The sequence below is a fragment of the Aphelocoma coerulescens genome, chromosome 3, assembly GCF_041296385.1.
Source record: "Aphelocoma coerulescens isolate FSJ_1873_10779 chromosome 3, UR_Acoe_1.0, whole genome shotgun sequence".
Lineage (NCBI taxonomy): Eukaryota > Metazoa > Chordata > Aves > Passeriformes > Corvidae > Aphelocoma > Aphelocoma coerulescens.
Window position 1 is genome coordinate 12,588,189 of NC_091016.1, and position 24,143 is coordinate 12,612,331.

A 24,143-nucleotide genomic window follows, 5' to 3' on the forward strand; every position below is an offset into this window, starting at 1 on the left:
CCTTCTTCTAGTTTTGAACAAAAAGGAATTCATACCAATTTCAAATACGAATTTATACCAATAATACCATTGCTGGGACAAAAGCCTAGGATGGGCTGAAGCAGAAACTAACGCTGTTGCCACAATTAAATTTACACAGATTTAACTGTAAGCAAGATTATTTTCTAATTCCCCTCCCCTTCCCCCAAGCTTTTCCCTTATTTCACAACCCTGGCTGAGGGATATACATTACAGTGAGGAGATATGCTTGAAAAATTCAGAGGGAGAGATGAACCCTGAATGTTAAGTGTTCCAAGAAAAAATTTTAAAAAAAATTTTAAGAAATCTGAAAGGCCTGCAAAACATTGCTGGGCTGCAACACACCCTGAAATTATCTTTCCCCGAAATTACCTTTAGGGTGACTTTCTGAAGTGAAGCTCCAGCACAGAACTGGTTTGCCCCAGTCCCTCCTCCAGCCCCTGCCATGGCATTTGATGCTTATCTGATGCCACTCCACAAGCCTCTTCTCAGTTTTGACTCAACTTTAATATTTCTTTGCCAAATTATTATTCTTTCTTTTTCTTTTAATCTAGATAGCAAAAGCTTCCATCCCAAATTTATAGCAAAATCCTAAAAACAGATTTCATAAACCTCCAAATTTGCCAGATGGTGTCATAAGCTACCAAGAAAAATTTCAACAAGCTCCACAACTACATTTTGCCCAACTAACAGCCCACCTGAGCAGCTCTTCCAACCCAGATGTTTAATCAAAATTAAATCAGAACAGCAAACAGTTAAAAAAATATCCTGCAAAGTCCTAAGTGTGAGTCTGGTCAGCACTTTTGCAATGGTTTCAGCTGATTGTTTTTGTTGTTATTATTCCAAGAGGAGGACGAATTTATCCCCTGATTTATCCCCTGAAAAGCTTCAGAGCACACTGCCTGCATCTGCAGAGGACAGCGCTTGCCTACCCTTTGGGCATATGTCAACTCAGTTCTGCACATCAGTCAAAATACTGGGGGGGCTGGAGCCTGACACTGAGTGGGAGCTACTGCCCAAACACTTCAGCATCCGGAGAGAAAAAAATGAATTTCCTCTTAAGCGCAAAACGAGAACTAGGGGACAAACCTTCGGAAATGAAGTCAGTACACAGAGGAAGACTTAATGCTCTTGGAGATGGAATAACTGCATAGAAGGAATTAACCCACCCTATACACTTTTGAAAGGTTGTATTTTAGGTCTTTCCAACCAATAATCATTAGTATGACAAACACAGCAATTACTGTCTATTTTACTTAATTCCATGCCACTGATGTGTATTAATATTACAATTCTGAAAAAAACTTGCTTTTGAAAAGGAGGGTTCCCAACTAACTAATTAGGAAGCACCGATGGTCAAGGGGATGCTGGATTTTGCACTTAACTTCTGCTCACTTCCTCCCTGCCATTTTTCAGGTGGCAAAGGGAAGGCAGGTAAAGCACTGGGGCAAAAGGGAGGTATCACCGGTCGTGACATACTCCCTTCCTGAACAGAACCACCTCCCTGTGTTTCCTCACCTCCCACTTTAGGAAGGAGTGTCCACCCAATAAAAGACCAAATCCACTGATAAATAAATGGATAGATGAATGAATGAATGAATGAATGAATGAATGAATGAATGAATGAATGAATGAATGAATGAATAAACTGTGTGGGATCTCTAGTTTCCTCATGATGATCTCCCTCCTGCAGCAAGGACATCAGGTGGGGACACCACCATACCACTGTGCAGTGTTATCAGAGCAGTCATTTAGCCCAGATGCCCTCAAAAATGAACTGGAGTTTTGATTCCTTCAGTCTTTCTCCCCACTACACCTCAGCTCTGACTGCAGCCATTATTTGGGCCTGGGTTTGTTTTGGGTTTTCTTGCAGCCAGGACAGCACCTCAAGCAGCCTGTAAACATGCTCTGTTGCTCTAGTGCTTGGAAGAGCCTACAGTGTTCTTCAGACATGTTTTAATTTGAGGAAACTGTCCAAGACCCCGCCTAGAGTCTCAAGGTCCTGCCTCGAGAAGGTTGGACTGGATAAATCAATTCTGTTTTACTGAATTGATCAGGTAAGTCTGGATCTACCATGCTGCCAGGAGAGGAGAAAGCTGCCCTGCAATAAAACTGCATGCTTCACATGGCTGGGCTGGATCTGCACAGGGGATGGTGGACTTTTAAAGCAAGCTTTAGCTCAGTGCTACAAGGTAGAAAATGCAGCATTGCATAGGTCCTGTGGGGAATGGTTCTTTCCGTATTTGCGTCTTCCAGAAGAAGAGACGACCTTACAAACAGATGTCCAGACATTGTCTCCTAGAGACTGCTAGGAGCCCTGCAGCAAGCTCATCAGCCACTCTTCTCTTTTGAACACTACTACCACACAGGAAAAGAGTGAAAAGCCACTAAAACCCTGCACCTAACCCAGGTGAAACAGTGAGGGGGTCTGTTTGGTCTGTTCTCTGGTCCTGAGACTAGGCATGAAATTAGCTAGAGGATCAGATCAAGCTCATGTAATTAAATGCTCTACACAGGGTGGCTCCCACCACAAGGGCTTTTTAGAGACACCCTGTAGCCTTCTGCCACATCCCCAGGAAGGCCTTTGGAGGGGGTGGGTACCCAGTCCAGGCTAAGAGCATGCTGAAGACCGTTCAAACAGTTTGCCAGGATTGACCTTTGTGTTCCTGTGCTCAGGTTTGGGTGATGCTTTATTTACTAGCACAAACACAGCAACAGGCCGCTTTCAGGAAAAAATATTTATACTACTTAATTTGCAATTCCTCACTGTGAACTACAGGAACTGATGTGCAGTTGTTCAGTGTTCCCTGGTGTGTCTTGTCCTGACTGCAGTGCTTCCAGGGCCTCCCCTCATTCCTGAACCTAAGTCAGCTGCATCAGGCTGGTGTGAGCACTGCTGCTGGCACAGCATCCATGGACTGTTTTTAGGGTGGATGTCCTTAACCTCACATCTACCTGCAGAGAGATGGCCAGGTGTCGACTCCTCTTGGGTGAGGACCTACAAATGAGGAGCCATCAACACCAAAGGGACCTCAGCCTTTGGAAGCAATGGCACTGAACACACCAGACAGGGCTACAGATCTGGCAAAACTGGGCCATGGCTGACATGGAGTCTACCAGAGAGAGATTAATTTGGCGATATCTGAGGCCCTCTCTGGCCTCCAAGGAGTAGGGCTCCAACATGAATGTTCATTCATAGCAACCCAGGACCACACAGGACAGGATTCCCTGCCTGATCTCTGTGCTGACAAGAGTCATGGCGGATATCTGGTTTCTTGGCTCAGCAGGGGATGGAGGGGTGATGTGCATGAGCGCTTCCTCCACTTTACAAGTACACCCTTGGCAGAGCTCCCACCGGGGCTGGGCAAGCTGGCCAGCTTCTAGTTTCATCCTGACCCTAACTACAGGCAGAGGAGAGAGTCAGCTACTGGGATTAGGCAAGAGCCCTTCTTCACTACCACCTGCAGATACCCCAGCAACCCTTGCCTGACCCTTATCCTCCTGGCAGAGAAAGGCTGAGACAAAAAACCTGGGGCTCAAAGCCCAGATCCTCACAGTGGATAAAAACACAGTGTCAGATCACCACAATTTGATGAAGAAGGAGAATGGCATTAGAAACACTTTTCTAAATGCTAATGGTAGGAGGTGTGACATAATATAAAGCCTTGAAAACAGCTCCAGCATCCAGCTTAACCCCGCACACCTGTCCAGAGCTTTGATTTCTAATCCCAGGAATAAAAAAAAAACCATACAGGTAGCTGTGGTAACAGAAATAACTGCGCATACCCCCACCACTTCCTAACATTAAATACAGGGGTAACTTACACTCTGGGAATGAGAACGTCTCAAAGAAAAAAATTATACTTTTCTATTAAACCAGATACATTCAGACCTTTCATCATGAAGCTTCTGATGATCTCTGACAAACATCTGAATAAGGTCTTTGTTTGCTTTTGGCTTTGTTTTTTAATCTCCCCAATTGTTTTCTGCAGTTCTCTGGAGCACAGAACCAGGGGCCAAATGCTGCTCTGTGCTCCAAAGCAGAGATTCCCACATCAGCTGAGGGGAGCTGCAAAGCAGGACAGGTCTGCAAGGTTATATTAATATGAGCTTTAAGTAAAAATCACATTTGGCAGTGATGTCCTGTTAATAACTGCATCTCAGACAAACAAACAAATCTAAAAACAACACACACAAAAAAAACCCCCATACCATAAAAATATACGCTCTATGCTCTTCCCCTGGCATCTAGCAAATGAGGCAACAACAACAACTCTGCTCGGAAAAGTTCCTCTACTGCCTGGCAGCAACATCATACGTATTTTTTGCTTTCTATGACTACTACAACTATGACATTATCCATGTTTTATTTTGCATATGTGATCTAGAGTTCACTTACTGTTAGATGCTGGAACAGCCATGCCCTCATGATATTTGTGGCTACTTTGGGAAAGATGCCACGCTTTTTATGTCGCTTTTTGTCCTTATCTGGATCATCATCATCACCTGTGCTGGGGGAAGCTACACTGTTGTCCAAGCCGTCACCTGTAAATATAGTGAATCAAATTTTGACTTATGCTACCTTTATATACTTCAGCCGAAGCCTGGCTTTGGGTATAAACTGCATGAATATTTAAATGAGGTATAAATTCTTTAACACTGTAATTCACCAGGGGTTGAGGGGGTGGGGGAAGGGGGGGAGAGACATGGGGGAAGGGAGGGGCTCAGAAATGCATTGGCCCCATTCTGGTTTTTCTTGAAGGACAGTGTGGCCATCTCTGACATTGTAACCCAGAAAAAAAAGTGTTTACAAATTATAAAAAAAATTTGCAAGCATCCAGCTTGCAAAGGTGGAAATGCTGGCTCTTCTTCACACTAGGTCACTTCCCAAAGATTCATCCCAATCAGCTACTTTGGCTGAGCTGACAATTAGGAAAATATCAGTGGTGTTCTGGGATGGGGATCATGACGTGTGTGAAGCTGGGTGCCTCGTCCCACCCTGGGGTGTGAAAAATGGGGTGAATGCAGCTCTCTTGCAACATCATATTCTCGCGACAAATTCAGAAAAAAACCCAGATGATTGAGGCATTGCTTATGTTAAGTCTTTTACAGATATTTGACTCCCCCTGATTCTTTGATGGGAGGTGGGTAGCTAACTGGCTCCCCTCTTCCCAGCCCCAGCCAAAAGAAATTCAGAGTGGGATAAGTAGGCACCAATTTGACATACACCATTAGGAATTAATACCCTGCTTTGCGCCAGTGTGCCATATATGTAATAGGTGTCTGCTTCTGTGAAACAAGCACTGATCCAGAATGAATTTCCTTAATGCAGAGAAGGCCTCAGACAGTTCTCATCACATTAGCAACATGTCTAGGGGAGGATGCCACTGTGTAGCAGCCAGCTTGGGTCTGGGCTGATGAGTTAGCAGCCAAAGGAAAACAAAAGTTGCAGTGCCTAGCAGTTTGCATGGAGTTTGTGTTGCAAACACTGAGAACAGTTTATAAACAAGCCCACAGAGCAAGTAAGTCTTTGCACTGACTGCATGTGGACTGAAAAACATATCCTGCCTTCCAAGGACACTGTATTTGTAGCAACATGGAGTTGTGATGTTATTAGGCAAGTGTTTTTTACACCCCCGGGCAAGAATGATGAAGAAAGTAATCTCAATTCAGCTGAATACAAACTATCTCCATTAGGGACAAAAATAAAATATATTTTAAAAAAGGGATGCAGACTGTCATAATTATGATTTGTTAAACAGCTTTCAGCACAAAAAAAAAGAGCTATTATTAGTGCTATATTCTTAGCATGTTACTGACCGTGGCAAATTTATAATTGTCCTTATGACTTGGCCTGTGTCTTTAATGAAACTGTAACCTCGGATAGTTACAGACAAACACAAGATTTTTATGAAGAAATTAGATATCCAATGAATTCTTTGAAAGCCCAGTATGTAAAAAAGGGCTTTTATACAGAGAAGCAATTCACCATATAAAATAATAATTCATAAAAGAAACATGAGCAAAGGAAACAACTCAACAGCATTTAAAATTCCACAGGCTAATCTACTTTCTGTCTGCGAGAGGCAAACAAGGAAAAGAAAAGTATTACGCATTCATTGATTAAAAATGAAAAGCTTCTAACCTAATGACACTGCCTTTCACCACCTCCCTGCCATCGTCCACCCACCCTCTCCCCCCACCCCATTTTTTAAAAAATATACTCATCTCAAACCCCCTTCAGATTAATTTAGCAGGCATTGCCTCATGCCTGACGGGAGGAGGACTCATTGATAATTTATGGAAATATCTACTATAATCCAAGGGAGATGACTTTTTTTCCAGCTTTGTGCATCAATAGATAATCAAGGCCTTCAAGCAGCCTTAGCTTCCCATTACCTCGGGCAAGAGAATTCCTGAAAGCATGCCTCCAGGGCACCTGAATTATATCCTCCATTAGGGGAGGAAAAGCTTTCTGCATTCCACCTATAACACTCCCCAGAACCTTTCCTGTTTATTTCTGCTGTATGAAAGCAGAAGCATTAGGAACAGGATTTTTTAAGTGAAGACTTATGTAGATACAATGGAGAAACCTTTCAAGCGCAAGCCAGATCACCTCCTTCAATCCTGGGCAGTGACCTATCCCAAATAAAAGGTTTCTGTTACATCATTAGCTCAAGCCAAAAACAGCCTTGGCTTAATGCACAGTTTGTTCTTCCTACTGTTTTTAGGCAAATACTGCTACTTTACTCCCATCTGGGAGGGAAATTACACTGCTGGGCTGTAATCTAAGACAAGATTTTCATTGGAAGCAAATGCTTTCAATCCAGTGTAAATACTGGTGTATGTTCAGAAAAGCCTAAAACAATAAACCCTGGCCTCGACCGACACAAGTTAGAGAAAGTGAAAAGCAGGGAGAGGATAAGAAAGCGCCCGGCTATCCTCGGAGCAAATGCTTCAGTAGACTTCTGTAAATTGTTTAACCTCTTCCACTTTTTTAAATGGAAAATTGATCCCGTAAAGACTGAAACCACAGAGAGAAGTCTAAATGGTCAATTGTGGATTTTAGTATTTCCATCTACTTTGCAACTCGATACACTCACCTCTGTGAGGTCTCCAGAGATTCCCCCTTCCCTTTCTTTTTTTCCCCCCTCTTTTCCTCCTTTTAAAGATCACTAAACAAACTTGAAGCACCACTGACCAGCCACACGGTAGCAGCTACGAACTGCATTTGTAAAATGTTGGTGGCAACTCTGTTCCTGAAGTTGACTTCTCCTGCCGCCAAATGAAGGCGAACTGAAAAGGTGGAAATAATCATAGAAATGATGCTAGTCCATAAACAAGCTTACAGCCTCATTAGTATAGCGGGAGGCTCCACTGGGTGATTTATGCTTGTTTTGCTGATGCCATGAGGAAATGCCATAGGGCAACTTTAGCCAGCTGCTAATGGTTTCTGACAGCTTCTTAGCAACTAGTGCAAGCAACGCCGTGGCGTTTGCTAGTGACAGAAACCGAAAATGTCATATTATCTGCCCATGTGTCACGAAGTCCGTGTGGCAATTAACTAGTAGGCCAGTGGCTGGGGGGCCACAGGCTCTTCAGAATGGCCCATGGCTATTTGGGGTCAAAGCGAGCGCACCGTTCGCCTTTATGCTGCACATATGCATGGGTGTGTGCATGATCCCCCTCATGCTCCCTCTGCCCTGCTTGCCGATCAGTTTGGTCCATGCAGATCCTTTGTCCATGGAGAAACTCCATCTCTCTTTCTCTTTAGGCATGGCATGACATTATCAGAGGAATTGCAAGTAATCTGTCTTGATATGATGGTTGGAAATGGCACTTTAATTGGCAATACCTGATTCCCTGGTTTTGAGTGCTGGATCCGAAGGTGCTAGCTGTTTTTCTACTCACTCACAAATTAGTCTAAAAGGATTTAAGATCACTGAAGCAGACTCGTTGCCTGTCAAATTGCTGGGAGCACAGCAACTCTGCACAGCAACTAGACACTATTTAAAAAAAAACCAAATGCGGAGCCTGTAAGGAGCAGGAGGAGAGCCCGGACTCCGCACGCCCATTCCCTGGCGAGCAGAACCAGGCGCTATATGTCAAACTGTCAAACCTTTCAGCGTAGCCGTTTGCCCTTTCAAATAATATTTAAGAATTGTTTTTACACAATTTTTTATAGGCCATGGTCTAGTGAAAGAGGCCAACCAGCAAAGAAAGGAATTTGTACTACAATTCGTCCGTGGACGATTTCTTGCCAGACCTGGGCCAGTCCCCATGGAGCGAGGCAGGTGACCTGTGGCAGCTCCCTGGCTGTTGGGGAGCTCCGATTTCAAACGCCCTCAACTCCAGCATCCCAGAGTCGCCTATTTAAGCACACCCAGGCATTTAGGCTGTGCTATCTTGTTCCTTTCAAGAAAGGATAAAGCAGCATTTATCGTATTCAGCCCTGCTGAATGGCTCAGACTGGCCATGCCAGCAGGGGCTCCTCTCACTGCGTCCCCCTCTCCGCTGTCATCGCCTCTTACAACTTCCCTTCCCCTCCCACTCCCCCAAAAAATCAGAGGCAGAAGTAGCAAAGGGCAAGTGATTTTACAGCAGCCCGTTGAGTGGGTAATGCTCTCTTTGTCCCGGGTGATATGTTATAAACCTTTGTTGACAAAATAGGTGCTTCTGCAGAGCAACTTGGCACAGGCACTCGTCTTCAGCAGCCATGGTCGTGGCAGGAGTTTACTGGTGATTCAAAGTCTCCCTCACTCCCACACCAAACCAAAATTAAATGTCATCATCCCGCGACACTGGAAAGTCTGGCAGTGTGGCACAGCTGGGCAACTTTCAGCCACTCCATCTCCCAAATCCACTCTCACACCTCAACCATCGAGGCTGCCCAGATATGACATAAATATTCCCAATCCCAAGTCGTGGAGTTTTCTGAGAGGTTGGAAATTCAGATGTCCTAAAAACTCTGGCCCTTTGCTTGACTACAAAATCCATGCTTCTTCATGGAGCTCTTTAGATAAACATCCTCAAATGATTTTAAGTGGCCAGAAAACTCAGTATCAAAGTTCCAAATACAGCTTTACTAAAAGTACCTTCACCAGACGTAACAGATTATTTCTCACTCCACGTAGCCCTGTCCTACTATCAAGTCTGCATCTAGAGTACAAGTATTTTTTTATATCAACCATCGAGGCTGCCCAGATATGACATAAATATTCCCAATCCCAAGTCGTGGAGTTTTCTGAGAGGTTGGAAATTCAGATGTCCTAAAAACTCTGGCCCTTTGCTTGACTACAAAATCCATGCTTCTTCATGGAGCTCTTTAGATAAACATCCTCAAATGATTTTAAGTGGCCAGAAAACTCAGTATCAAAGTTCCAAATACAGCTTTACTAAAAGTACCTTCACCAGACGTAACAGATTATTTCTCACTCCACGTAGCCCTGTCCTACTATCAAGTCTGCATCTAGAGTACAAGTATTTTTTTATATCAAAGAAAACCAGACTATTCTAAAAAGGCTGCTTCCCTCACTTCTGGCAGGAGATCTGAGAGAGCTTTTGGGGTCTACTGTTCTGTACTGTACTGTTCTGGGAGGGGGTAAGAGGAGCGCACCAGCTTTGTGGAGGTACACCAAACACTATGATTAACGCTTCCAGCTTATACAGTCCAGCTCTAGATAGGCATCTAAATCCACTGCTTTAAGGAGTTCACAGGAGAAAATGTGAAAGATGTGCACCCAGAAGCCCTAGGAAAGGCCTGGAGCAACTTTTAAGTGGACTGACTAAAAGCTCCTTATGTTCAACTTATTTGTATGTGTCCAAATGTCTCCTGTTAAAAACAGTTTCTACCTCCTAGAAGAACTTCACAGTTTGCATTTACTTCTGTATTTCATGAGCTAATATAACTTAAATATACACTGTGTTTGGACAAAAACTGTTGACTTCTGTACTAGATTTATAATGTGTTCAGTGCTGTTAACGGAAACACCTAACATGATGGCCCAAAGTTCATGGTCTTATCAGTAGTGTCTTTTTCTTTTTAATTCTATCATAATTTTTTTACAAGCATTTAGATACAAGTTCCTCAAATTCCTGCTTCTGCTACCATGAGAAATCCTAAATTGCCTGAGCCAAATATTTAACTGTTCACTGTCCATCCACAGCTCTGTTGGTTCCTTTCTCTTTTAACTACTCCAAGAACCAAAATCTCTTTAGTAACCTTTCCAGGTAGCTGGAAAGGAATATTCATTAGCTTTAAGCAACACAATATACTAGAGAAATTTTAAGTGGCAAAATTGTGTCATATGCCAATTTAGAGTAACTACTGTAATTTCCACAGCTTTACCTATGTTACCCCTTACAGAAACAAAACTCCAGTTTGCTGGATAACCACACGTCCACCATGACGACTTTTTGTGGAACAAAGCCAGGCTTATGCGTGAAATTTCCCTGTAAGGTGCAAAATTATGAATTCTCAAAAAGCAGGTCCACAGATGCAACAAGCTTTTCTGTGAAGCAAGAGAGGGAATCTGCTACAATCTACTGTTCACAGGAAGTAGAACAAGGATCATCATTTCAGACCACCAGCTTTGAATGGTCTTGGGCAATCAAAGAATGTGGAAATTTCTTTATATGTATATATTTTTCAATTTGCTTCTGACACAACCAGCTCCAACTTGGCCCAAGAATGTGGTGAGCAAAAGCCACACCCAAATGACTCTGACGTGAGTCAGTGCAGCTATTATTCGTGTCCACAAATACTGAAGGACAAGTTCACTACTCAGAAAGTATCATTCCTCCTTAGAGCAAGGTGGTTAAGGAGGCAAGCTGAGCAGCACAGGGGCTCAGTGCTCAGGTATGCCAGGAGAGAGCTGGAAGGCACTGACACAGTCTATGGGTGTGTGCCCAGCTGCTAAATCAAGCTGCACCTATCCACTGAGGAGAAATAGAAGTTTTAACATTAAAAGGCCATTCAGTTTGGAAGATTTCCCCAAAACACATTATTTTAAAATTTAAATACATATGCATCTATTGCATACGTAACATTAATCCAATGCTAATGGCTCTCAATCTGCCAAAGCCTAAGTAAGGCACACAAACTGAGAATGGGACTACCAGCAAAAAGCTACTTCAGAAAACATAAAATAACCATTCAATTTCTTCATCGGGAAAAGCATTTTCTATTATTTTGGATCCATGGTTAGTCAGATGTGAGGAAGCACCCACTCCTGGAGCTCCTGAGGTCAATGGCAATCATCTCAGTACACTGAATGGCCCACAGAACACCCCAAAAATAATTTACAATGATGATGTAGCTCTGCTTGCAAATTTGAAAAGCGGTGTTGATGAGGGACCTTTTCTTTTTCATATTCCTTAAGGAGAAAGCCTTCTCAAATATACTTAATAAAAAGTTAATGAGGAACAACAAGGTTGAAAATGAGCATTAGCAAGGAACAAATACCACGTGTCTGGGTGTGCACACATCTCTTAAGGAGATGTAGTACATGTTTCATCCAAGGATTCAGACCATGACATAAACAGTGGGAAGTTGTCAGTCACAGATAGTATCCATATTTACAAGATACTAAAGGACACAGTTGCAAAAATATCCTACACAAATATTCATAGCTAGCATAACCTGGACAAGTATAAATTACACCCTGGCATTTCAGAAACTTTCCAAGTTTTTTCTTGAATCATTATACTTTTGCTCTTCAGAGACAGCAGCACCTTTTTCTAGTAACCCAACCATCTTTTTTTGACTTCAATTCCCTTTAGGCAAACAACTAGAAAATCAGTTGTCTATGCAAAGAGTAGAAACAGCATTGATGAATAGTGGGGGAAAACCCCCAGATTTTACTCATTTTCTTTTCTTTGGCAGCTTTTTATAGCTGAAATGAAGGAAACCTCTTCTCTTCCACCAGGTAGCACTTCTTAACGAGGTTCAGAAAATGACACTATTAGGGGTATGCTGTGCGATATTTCTGGCGCTGTGCATCGCTGAATGAAATACTAAAAAGAAAGCGGTTCATTGTACGGGAAGCAAACAGCTTTCTGCTGCCAGCAACAAAAGTTTACTTTGTGCAGTTAGAGGCAAATACCCTACAGAAAAGTATCTGGTTAAACAGAAAAACATCCTGCTTTAACTAAGAATGGTAAAAAGCTTAAAAAGTTGTTGGGTCTTTTTTCCCCTAACCTAAAAGCCACCATGATGACTCTACAATTTCTTCTATTTCAGTCATCCTCTCTTTTGTTCAAATACAGGTCTTTTTATGAAACCCACTCTCTCCAACCTCATCAGGAGAGCTAGTCCTACCAGTTGCATTCTCCATGGAACATCAACTACATATGACTGAGACACAGGCAAACCCACCACTGGATTCCATCAGACTGACTTCCTTGTAAAGCAGGAGCACAAGAAGCAGCAGGAGCACAGGACTGCTCTGCCATAGGGGAAATATGCCCAACTAATGCCCCAAATGGCCATGAGGTCAACTTCTGTAATCTCTACAGCTCCTTAACAACTGGCTCTATCTTTGTGTTTATCCATCTGCTAAGACACTTGACTCTTGGACTGAGCACAAGCAGCTCTAAGGGGCTCAAAGCAAAGATCAGAAGCATATTACATATAAACTAAGGGACGCATTATCTGTAGAAACAATTTATTATGTGGAGCATTTAAGTAGGCTTCCTTCCCTAAACATGGCTAAATTGCCTTGGGCCCTGACTACACGCCTGCTCCAGAGGAGAAGATGCTGTAGATTTCCATTTTACAATAGAAAATATGTGCCAGAACCTTAACACTGTCCAAATAATTCAAAATGAGGTTATTCTATTGAAAATAGTTTAAAAAAAAAAAAAAAAAGTTGGGCAAGACAAACCAAAATACTTGGGATTGTTGAACCGAATGAAAGCATTTTACTTTGGGCCAATTCAAGACTAATCTGTGCTGGCCCAAATTGCAGTTTGCACTGCAGGAACTATAGTTCAGATACTGTTTGCCCCAAATCCTCTTTTGCAGAGCTGGATCCCCTATGCCACCAGAGTTATCCAGCCATAATGAACAGGAGAGAGTTAGTCTAGCTGCAGCTCAGGCAAGTCAGGATTCATGACCTACCAAACCCACACGAGATATTTCCCACTGGAAGTTGCTGTGTGGTTTGTGACAAGTAAAAAAGTTCTTGCGGATACACAATGTATTTTCTTCTACTGCCATCCACTTCAAAGTAGCATCAAAGCCAAAAAATTTTCCCTGTCCCTAGTTCATCAGCTACATCATCTGACAAAAAAAATCGAGACACAAATGAAAGAAAACTAACACTGAACTTCACTTTTCATGCCATGGCTGCATCACATACTCTATTTCCCCACATACAGTGACATATATCATCACTTTGCAACTGCAAAAGGCACATCTAAAAGCAATGAGAATAAAATGCCCCCATCTCATCTGCCTTTTCTCTTTTGACAGTAACAACATCTCCATTGCCACTGTTAAAAACCAACCATCATGTCATACAGCCTTATAAAGATCCATCACAGCCACTGAACCTCCCTGACTGGGCAGCTTGTGAAAAAACATCTGGCTTTAAACTCATGACACAAATTCATTATTTCCTCTTACTTAAAGCAAGAGGAAGATAATGTTGATTTGTTACCGAGTATTAATCCAAAAACCTTTGTGAAGCAACCTGGTAATTCCCACTGCATGACCCTACGGAAAGGAGCGCAGAGAAGAGGGTTGGCCATGGCCACCCAGAAGAACCACTTCCAAAAGATGTCTTTGAGGTTCACCTGCCTGCTGGCCTAAACTACTGGGAAGAGAGGCACAGAACGTGAGGGACTTGCTAATCTTGCAGTGCCTGGGCTTCATATGAACAAGGCAAGAGTTGGATCCAAAACAATTATACTCCTGTTTTCTAAGGAAGTATAAGAAACATTTGCAATCATAAACTGAATGGATGGCATTCAGACACCACCATGAATTTCCTCCCCTCATCCTGTCCTAGCACTGTCTGGGATACTGAGAAGCAGCCTGCTTTGCTCCCCAAAGACAAAACCTTATGTTACCATGCATGTAATCAACTCAGGAAAAACACCCGAAATATAAAATATGCATCCCTCTGTCAGACCTTTCAAGGGAAGGGCGTACACAGAATTAATGTTTTCCCCACTGCTCCTTGCTATCCAGCATCCTAACTCCAATGCCCTTGTTCCTCCAGCAAAAGGTGGTTGCTCTAGGGTATCTGTGACAAGAGTGGGAGGCTGCTCCTCAGGAAGGGGGTGAGGAGCCAAAAGGAATAAATTTCACAGAGCCAAGCTCACATAAAATTTTCTTCCACTCAACTGTTCCTCTCCCAGCACAAAAGGCAAATCTGCTCTGATGAGGTGGCACTTCAGAAAGGCATAACAGGAGAAAACAATCCTAAAGTCGGGCTTTAGAGTGAAGGCACGGTGACATTGCTTCTGATGGCCAGCAAACAGGCACACTGCTGCCACTCACACAGCTCCTGCTGCTCTCTGCTCTGCCCAGATTCCGTGGCTCTACAGGATGAGAGGGATCAAACAATGACCACCATGCTTGATGGTCATTTACTCTTCTGCTGCTCCAAATACTTTCCCCCCAAATATTCCTTAGGCATGGGGAGGTGGGGTGGCACTGAGGGACAGGTCAGGGTACAACCTCTGTGCATCCAGGTGGCTGGTGTGAACCCAGCCCCAACAGCAAAGCCTGAAATTCAGAGGGCTCAGAGAGCCCTTCAGAGAAATAACAGTGATGGGGAGGTGGTCATGACCCTGCTCCTTGTGGTTGGCGACTGGCCACCAGGCTCACATCCTGAGGTGCCCTGATGGTCCCTGCCTAGGGCCATGCAGGCAGTGACAGTCCTTTCAGGCACTTTAGTCCTAGTACCGCATCCCCTGAGGCTCCAAATTAATGTATTCATGCTACTGCTATATTTTTGGCTTCCTACGACTTTCTATCACAGCTTCTGGTGTTTTGATGTTTGATTTACAGTGCAGTTACAGTTTAAGGTGTAGGTTTTTTCCAAATTAAAACAAACAAAAACCAAAACCAAATGCAAATCATCCAGGAACAAACAGATGTCAGAGTCCAAAACACACAATGAAGGTGAAAGAAAAGTCAAATCAATGCTGGACACTTAAAAACTTCCCCTGAATATCACCTACAGGTGCTTATTCACCTTATTTTTACCTCTTTCATCTTCCATCAATACATATTCCTAGCTATTACCTGCCTAGAATTACCTCGAATAGGCAAACTGATAGGAGGAAAGGGACAAATTTCGGGTGCACTCCAGAATCTGATTATTATTTATGTCACTACATCTCATGGCATCAAAGTTCCAACTGCGAGAGGGATGAAGGATGGGAAGGAGTTAACTCAGCCATTTCCAGCTCATCTCTCTTTGACTGTGTAAGAGTGTTTAACCAAAATCCCACAGAAATCTCAAAGCAAAGCTGGGTCATAGCAAAAAGCCATCCACGTCTTAAGAAAAAAATAAACAAAATGTATACATCCTTCAAAAAGCAAGCCAAAATTATTTCTGGTTTCTTTTTCGACTCACAGCATTTGTCATTATCACTAAGAGCAACAGCAGTAGAAATGTGTAGAAAGGAAAAACTGACTTCTTTCAGTAATTTGATGTACTTTAAATGACATGAACGAGTAACCAAGGAAGCTAAAGAAAACCTCAGGTTCTAGCAGGCTGGAACCACAGGCATCAGCTTCCCCATGGCAGGTATACACCACCAGGAAGAATAATCTCGCTTTTCTGCTGGACTTTGCCTCACCCCTTCCATCCACCAGTGATAGGACTCTCACCTGCCCAGCTCACCACCCCATCTGTTTCCTCCTGAGGCAGCCTTGCAGTGACTACGAAATCACCAGCTTCACCTTCATAACTGCCAAATACCCTGTTCAGATGGTACTCTCAGCTGAGGCTAACAAGGAATATATTTCTGCTGTGTGTGTACCCCATCTTTTTCACCTCAACTTTCAGGATGTGTGACGTCCAAGGACACACCACACACACGCAGAAGCCAACGTTGCACCGGGTCAAACACCAGCAATGTCCCCATGTCCTTCCTGTCCATGCAGATATCAAGGAAGGTTTTATAGGCATCGGTTGTCTCATAAAGGAAAAGACAGACTTTTCTAAGCATCCTGTAAATGCCAGGAAAAGAGAAGAATGGAAAGGAAATGAAAGGAGCAACCTGGAAAGGAGAACGGAAAAGCAGGAGACCTTGGCTCCAGGGAGAGAGTTGACCACAGTTTTAGCCCTGCCTTCATCTATAGAAGATGTTTGCTTTTATTAATCTCGGAAAAAATGTGGTGCGTGAGCTAAGTCAGCCCCTGGGCAGATTTAACTGGGGTGACCTGAACTTACTCTGCAGATCACCATAGGTCTCTCTGACCTTGGCAGTGACACAAGGATCGTATTTTCTTGTGGATGAATTACTCTGGAATAATTCTGCCAATGTATTAGGCATAAATAGCCTTTTATTTAGGACTGTAAAAATACATTCTCTCTTTCTGCCTCTCACCTTTCCAAACAAAATCTATTTATTGGAATAAGGAAAACCCCACCCTTCATTAAGGTCTGGGTACACATCTCAAGGGCCAGACAGAGGCTTGGCTGCTTCATGCTCATGGCAATGTGTTTTCAGACATTGCCTTCAGCAAGATGCATTTTGGAGTTAACTGGTAAGATTTGTTGCTTTTGATTGGAGTGGTCAGCCTGCACATTTGCCAATGAATATACAAATGCTTTCAGATACGAAAGAGGTGGTAAATTTAGGTCAACAGTGGGACTGTTCAGCTTCAATCACCAAAACAGAAAACACGATCCTCAGCATACATCTACAAGCTAGTGAAGAGCATCTCTGTGAAAATCAGCCAAGCTGCACTGAGATAAGCAAAAAAAATCCCCCAACACCCACATCTCAGCCTTGCAGAAAATTGACCAGTTTGGAAGGAACAGGTAAACAGTGTGTTCCTGGACAAGAGTCAGCACAGTTTGGATGATGCAGACCTTTCCGTTCAAGAGTTGCACTGCTTTTTGTGTCTGGTCACTTGAGGTCATACCACAGAGCTCTGAGGCTCTGCAGAAGCTCTGCATGCTTCCTCCCCATAACGGAGGTGGCTAAAGTGGTTATTAAAACCAGTTGTTATTCTGATGCCACCTGAGTCTTAATTGCTAAAAAAAATGGGGACTACAACCACAGAAAGGGCTTTCTGGCACAGGCTAAGGAAGTATCAGTTTTTGAGGTCAGAAAAACATCCCTTAAAAATATGAATCAGAGTGGTTCTTTCACACTGCAATTTGATAAAGGTAGGCAAAACATTAGCAGACTATTTTGATGAAGGTCAGGACAGCTTTGTAATATATATATTAGAGATGTGTTTAGATGTGTGTAAAAAGGAAAGAAAATACTTGAAAACCTGTATTTAAATTATTCTGGAGCAGTCAAATAAATCCTAGTAAATACTGTTTTCCACTTCCACTCTGAATGAGTCTCTTCTAATAAACTCATTGCATGTTGAGCAAACACAATTTTCCAGCTGTGTGTTAGCTGCTTTCTTACTCCATACACAGCTTTTGCTGTATGGCTGATGTCTTAGGACTGGCAGGCAAGTGTCTCAGCCTTAAGACTAGGTCATCAAGGCTTGTCAGACAGAAAAGCAAGTCTCTAGTCATGGATCTGCACTCTCTCCCATCGCAGTTCTGGAACAATACTCACTGATGCCAAAACAGGTGATTCTCTTGAGACTGGAAAAGGCTTTCAGAAATACCTGCAAATCATCTGAGCAGTTGCCAACAATGTCAGCCTCTGAACCATTGCTAATCATGATGCTGGTTTCTATGCAAAGCAACTCTGAATTTTGTCATTTTAAATGCCTGACCAGCTGCACCCGCAATTTGTGGCTGAGGCAGATGAGGAGACAGATTTTCATCTATAATCATGGGTTGAAATTCAAAGTTCAGCTGAAAAGCATTCTTGCCTATACTTAACAGTTTCTATGGAAAATACTTTGACATAAGCACCGTATTTGCAATGAATATGACCTCAGCAGTGACCTGAACAAGGAAATATTGACCTGGAGAGGGCAACTGCCTGTAAGATCATGGGGAAGCTATCCTTTATGCTCACTCCTTACCAGCCCAGGAGGCTTCCTGCATATTCAAAGTTGCACATGAACCTCACTGAAAAGCATGAAAGGAGAGGCTCAAGATGGCAGGTGCTGTACACATCCAAAGATTACATGAGCTGTAAAGAAGGGGGTCAAAGTCTCAGAGCAGTCAACAAACATGCTGGAAAGCCCAACTTTCTGAGGCACTGCAAGTATCTGTGCTGGTTATGACTCCTGCAGAGCAAGCAGAACAGTTCACAAGAAAGCCTCTGCCAGGACAATCCTGAAAACACCTCATTCAGCTCCCTTCCCGGGGTTTACTCTGGAGAGCCATCCCCCAAGATCCCAGAAAAGGCACGCTGACAAGGTGCTGAATGAAAGCCCACACTGCTGCTGCCAGTAACCCACCCTTCCTCCACGCCCACAAACCTCCTTAGGCTTTGTACTCGCAGCCTCCCAAGGAAGCAAGCCCCAAATTTCATGTTTCTGGGGCACAGTGGGGACACTGCACAATTCAGAGATATTTTTCAGGACAGCATCCAAAGTGAACTTCAAAATGGAAATAAGAGTTCAATATTCTACATAAAAATTATTAACCCCTTACCTCTCCACCTCATGTGCTAGTCAGGATTGCTACAAATATGACTACAAAAATGAAGTAGAAAAATGAGCCATTTTGAATGCATGTTAGTACACTTAAATGTACCAATTTACATCTTGTTAGTTGGAGTAGAAGTAGGTTAAACTACAATTTTATATTTAAAAGCAGAGAGAAGTTCTGACAGATGCAGTGCCAGCTGCCAAAGGACCCTGCACCCAAACAGCACAACAAAGCTAAATATGGCCATTCCTACCACCTCAGCTCAGCAACAGATTTTGCTTCAAGGCTTCCCTCATGGAGCCTCTCATCACATGCAAGAACTCAATGATGTTTACTTGGAGGCTGAGCAAAGCACTGCTACACAGTTTCAGAAGCCCCATTCATCATGTTTTATATTCAAGTCCTCAGCTCCCAGAGTCACATGAGAACCTTCAACCAAAACCACCTATGCACTAATAAAGCAAGCAACCTCTTGACGTTAGGGAAAACTGGAATCCTGGCTTCTTGGCAGCCAGGCATGGGAATACAGACACTAACCCCCACAAACAATATTTAAAAAAAAAAAGTGTATAAATGTTTTGGGGGTTTTTTTATGAGTGCCAAGATTTTTGAACACTTCAGTTACTTATGCAGGTCGGCAAATGTAACAAGTGTCATGAGATGCTCAGGCCACTGTGCTCAGGAGCTGCAGAGGACATAGGCTCACCAACACATACAATGCTTGAGCCCACTCCTCCAATCTTCAGCACTACAAGACACTTTATTCTGCTTCTCCACACAGAGCAGACATTTCCTTCGCAAAGGAATGCCAAGTTTTAGCACAGATTCATCCCTCCTCACTCTAAGCATTTAAGTCAGACTACCAAGCTAAGCATCTGAGCAAGGTGATTAGTCCTCCCTGAGTCCTTTCACAGGCAATGGAGAGAAAGAAACTCTCCAGAGGAAAATTCAGGATTGAGATGACTACAAGAATATGTGCACTATTAGCTTTGAATACTGCACAAAACAGTAAAAACTTACAAGCAGCAACGCTGTAGCAAAGAAACTATGGCTAATGAAGACTGAATATGCCCATCTCTGTTTCTAAGCAAGATCTGGACTTCAGGGCTCCTTCTAAAATTACTCAGGATGGAAAGGCTGAATTTAGCTCCCATCCATCACCTTATCACAAGAATACAACCTCATGCTTCCTGCCACAGAGAATCTGGGAAAATGCAAAATTCTGCCTCTTATCACCAAATCATAATTAATTTCTTCTTCCTATTTTGCCTTACTTGAGAGAGGAAAAAAAAGAAAGCCCTCCTTGATAGATAACTAAATTTATGTCTTACCAAACTGAATGCAAATGCAAGAAACAGGAAGTTTTTACTTGGAAACTGGAATTTCAAGCACTCAGTGGCAAACAATGAAGCAGAGAGATAAAGATGCAATGGCAATGGTGGGGGACAGACCTGCCAAGCTTCCTGCCCACACTGACTCAAGAGCATGTGTCCTACCATGATACAGACTGGCCACACCGCTTGCTTTTATTTTGGTAATTCGTATTTGTTCCTGTGAAAACCCCTATAAAAACAAGTCAGAAGACCAGAAGACCAGACAATAGTAGACTCACCATCTCTTACAGCCAGATCTTTTACTTAACACTTTAGCAAAAGATGTAATCAGCGGATCTCTGTCCATTTATACAATTCTCTCTGCAGTGACGAGGATTGTATTGCACTCTCCAGTACCTGCCAGATCAGAGCATCCAGTCTTCCCCATCACTTCAAGAGATTGAACTGATACTTGAAAGCACATTTGCTATTATCTACTCCAGCCCTTTGGAAATGACATTACACAGATACGAGGGGCAGACAAATATTGCTGCTCTTTTATTATTCCTGATGTTCCCTCGCTTGTAATATCTGAGAAGTTCCCAAGTCAATGGGATTACTTTATCTTCCTCCCTCTTCCTTTATCTCTTCCCTCACCCCACAGGTATCCATGTCCAAATGGGACACTTCAGCAGGGGGTTTGCTTGACCCAGGTCACTCGAAGGTCAAGCTTTTCACCACTTGCTAATGCAAAGCTTCCCCCCAGCCCCTGCAACCCCGGGGGTCTGGGCACCCCTTCCCACACACCCCTCTCCTGGTCACGGGTGCAGATGGAGAAGGCAAATGCTCCTCAGTGAACTTACAGAAGCAAATCCTCCCCATATGGAAACCGGAATACATTTTGTGTTTTTAAATAAACAAAGCAAAGGGAAAAGCTCATGAAAAATCAGCTCAGCAGCAGCTTTATTCCTGTACCAAACTTGAAGGATGGGAGGCTTAACTAGTTAGGAGCAACTCAGAGTATATTTTTGCCTACCAGAACAAAGTTCGATTTTTATTTAGATTGATTTTAAGATTTACATGCAAGAAATTGATACAATTGGATCAAATATATACTAAAACAAATTGTTGACTCCCATGAAAGCCAATAAACCCAAAACAAATTTCACAGATCTTATCTACCAGCATTTGAGATTTGTTTTATTTCATTATTTTGTATACATTTACGGAACAGAAATTTGCTTAACTCTGTTCCACTTTTCTTTTATTGAAACAATAAGACTCTCTGCAGAATATTTTCAACTTGAATATTATCACCAGGATAGCATATGGCAAACTAGCAGCAGGCAGTTTATCTTCATCCTCTTTGTAAGCTAAAATTAGCACAATGCTTTTGCAACAGCATATGATGTATTCAGACCAGTACGATATACCTAATACAACTTCAGATCCATCCCTGGCTAACCTCCAATATCCAAGTAAATTGATTGCTAATTTTAACCGAGTATTAATGTGTTTGGTATCAAGTTGGCATTTATCAACTTGAGAGGCACTTTTAAGTTGAATACTGTCATTTCACATACACCAACTGCAACTGTAAATAAAATTTGTATATTGGTAACACAAAGAACTTCAATTCATCTGTATGAAGCAATTCTAATTTATATTAACACATTATGTATGGAAAGCCATGCTGTAAAATTGCATAATATGCATATTCTGCTTTTCAGTGATGCAATATAATTAATGGTGGTGAAGAGCTGACATACCCATGTCATGACTAACATGCTCCTCCAGCAGACTGCTAGCTGGTTACTTTATTAGGATTAAATTCAACCAAGTCACCAACTTCCTTTGGATTAAATTAAACCAAGTCATTACATTTCTTGGTGAGGTGGTTATGCCAGCCCTCTCTGCTCTTCAACCTGGTAAATTACAGCTACCTCAGCAGCTTTTTAGCTGGATTAAATATTTGGTGAGATACTAATGTCAGCACTGCTTCCTAATTTGTTTCTTGCAGCTATAACACCAAGGATCTTAGCACAATGCTCCTTGTAAAGGAAATTTGAAAGGTTCTAAAAGGTTCTAGAAATGCTCTGTGCTTCACAAGGGTGGTTGTTTTACCACCTTTCTTGCCAGGTTGACAGAATAAAAATGTGTAGCAGTGGGAAGTAGTCACATCCAAGCACATATATGAACAAACACACACACAAACAATAAATATTTATAGACTGACATTCAAAGATTTTGTGGCTCAGCCTGCTCACCGATAGAACATCCCTCTGCTTTCCCACAGCCCGTCACAGAACTACAATGCAAAACCATACCAAGTCTGTCCAATAGTTATACTGAATTAACATCTCCACTATTCCTGTTTTTACACAGCTGACCTCATGCAGAATTTGCATGGGCTTAGTGTAGACAGATACCAAAAAAAGAAAATGGGCAGGATCCTGCACAAAAGCCTCTCCTGGGGCATTCTCATTGCCACAGGCAGGATGAGGGGACAGGAGAGGATAAACAGATGTTTTACTAAGTGGGGAAGGGAGGGGAAGTACAGCACGAACACAACATTTCAGCTCCACTTTGTTGTCTCTTTCCCCCTTGCTGCAATTTGCTTGCATCTTATCCCCTGCTCTTTAGCAAGAGGCTGCTACACTGACATTACAGTGCCCTGAAACTTTAACCCCATTTTAAATGACACTACTTCGAGCCGTTAGTGCTGACCTCATTCCCTCTTTCCCCTGCTTTAGGAAGGCAGTCAACGCAGTGCATGTGCTATAATCCAGGGCCCCAAGCAGGAATTCCACTGTGGGGTTTCTCCCTCAGTGCTGTGCCAGGGAGGGAGAAAGGGAGGAGATTCTCTTGGCACAGCAATGAGACCAACAAAAGATTCTCCATCCTACAAGCCTTGCTTCCATGACCTTCACTTGCTGACCAGAGAAAGCTAAGATATGCCTTCTTCGAGGTCCATCGGGGCACTACAGACTCCAGAATATATTTAGCATGTATCCATGTGACATTGCTATTCAGAGCACTGGGGAAGATTTAAGAATAAGTTAGGGTATGTCTGCCACCATTAGGTTTTTTCCAACAACATAAGTGGTGTCTCCTAGTAGGTCTTCTCCTGCCTTTCTGCAAAAGATGTACTTAAAACTTGGAGACAATATACAGTAACAGTGTTGCAAGGGCCATCTCTCACCCATGGCACAAAATCAGCCCCAGGAAAACCAAGGACTAAGGGACCAGTAGTTGAAAAGGCTGTCCCCACTGTACTTTTATTTATTTATATGCTGTTTCTTCTTTCCCACATTTTCACATTACACTTCATCAAAGAGCAACTGCAAAAACCTGACTGCAAAATCTGTGTGAGATTTTAAACACTCAAGGGGAAAAAAATAAAATATATAACCAGAGTAATATTTATAATATATAAATAAGTTTTATATATATATATATATAAAAATATATAAAGATAATCCATGGCTATTAGATGCCAGAGCTACTGCCTGGTGATGAGGAAGTTCCCAAGCCACAGAGGGAGGCAGGGTGGCAGTGCCTATCCTGATGTGACACTGCTCCCACTGCTTATCACAGGCCCAGCCATGCTCTCCCATGTCTTTTGCTACCTTCCAGGCCTGAGCAGCAAAAGTTCAAGGATGTGAAACCAAAGGCTACATGGAGGAGGTATCAGGGCTAAAGAGCCAAAGCAGAAAAGTGGAAGATTTTACCAACAGCACCCTCGTTCCAAGACCTGCCAGAGCAGTGTCAGGCATTTGCTTAGTCACAGCCCTACGATCCCACCCCAGCTTGGGTAGAAGGGACATCAGGCATCTCCCTCTGGTATTTCTCATGTCACCAAGTAGTGGGTCACCAGGCCAGTGAGAAGTGGTCCCTGATGAATTATAGGATGACAGGTGGCTCTGACATCACCACTGCTGCAAGCTGCAGAGGCTGCTCTGATTGCCCAGAGAAAGTCCCCATCTCATTCATGAATTTAAAATTGGAAGAAAGAAAAAAAAGAACAGTAATAATAAAAGCCCATGTGCATAAA

The 24,143-nt window shown here is 42.8% G+C and overlaps 1 protein-coding gene across 5 annotated transcripts in view; it reads right to left on the reverse strand.

Moving 5' to 3' along the window:
- MEIS1 (Meis homeobox 1) overlaps positions 1-24,143 on the reverse strand; it is a 108,197-nt gene that overhangs the window by 46,986 nt on the left and 37,068 nt on the right. For all 5 annotated transcript variants that reach the window (XM_069009067.1, XM_069009066.1, XM_069009065.1 and 2 more), the window contains exon 8: positions 4,418-4,563. In XM_069009067.1, the coding sequence (XP_068865168.1) occupies positions 4,418-4,563 (146 nt within the window). The remainder of the gene's footprint in view (positions 1-4,417; positions 4,564-24,143) is intronic.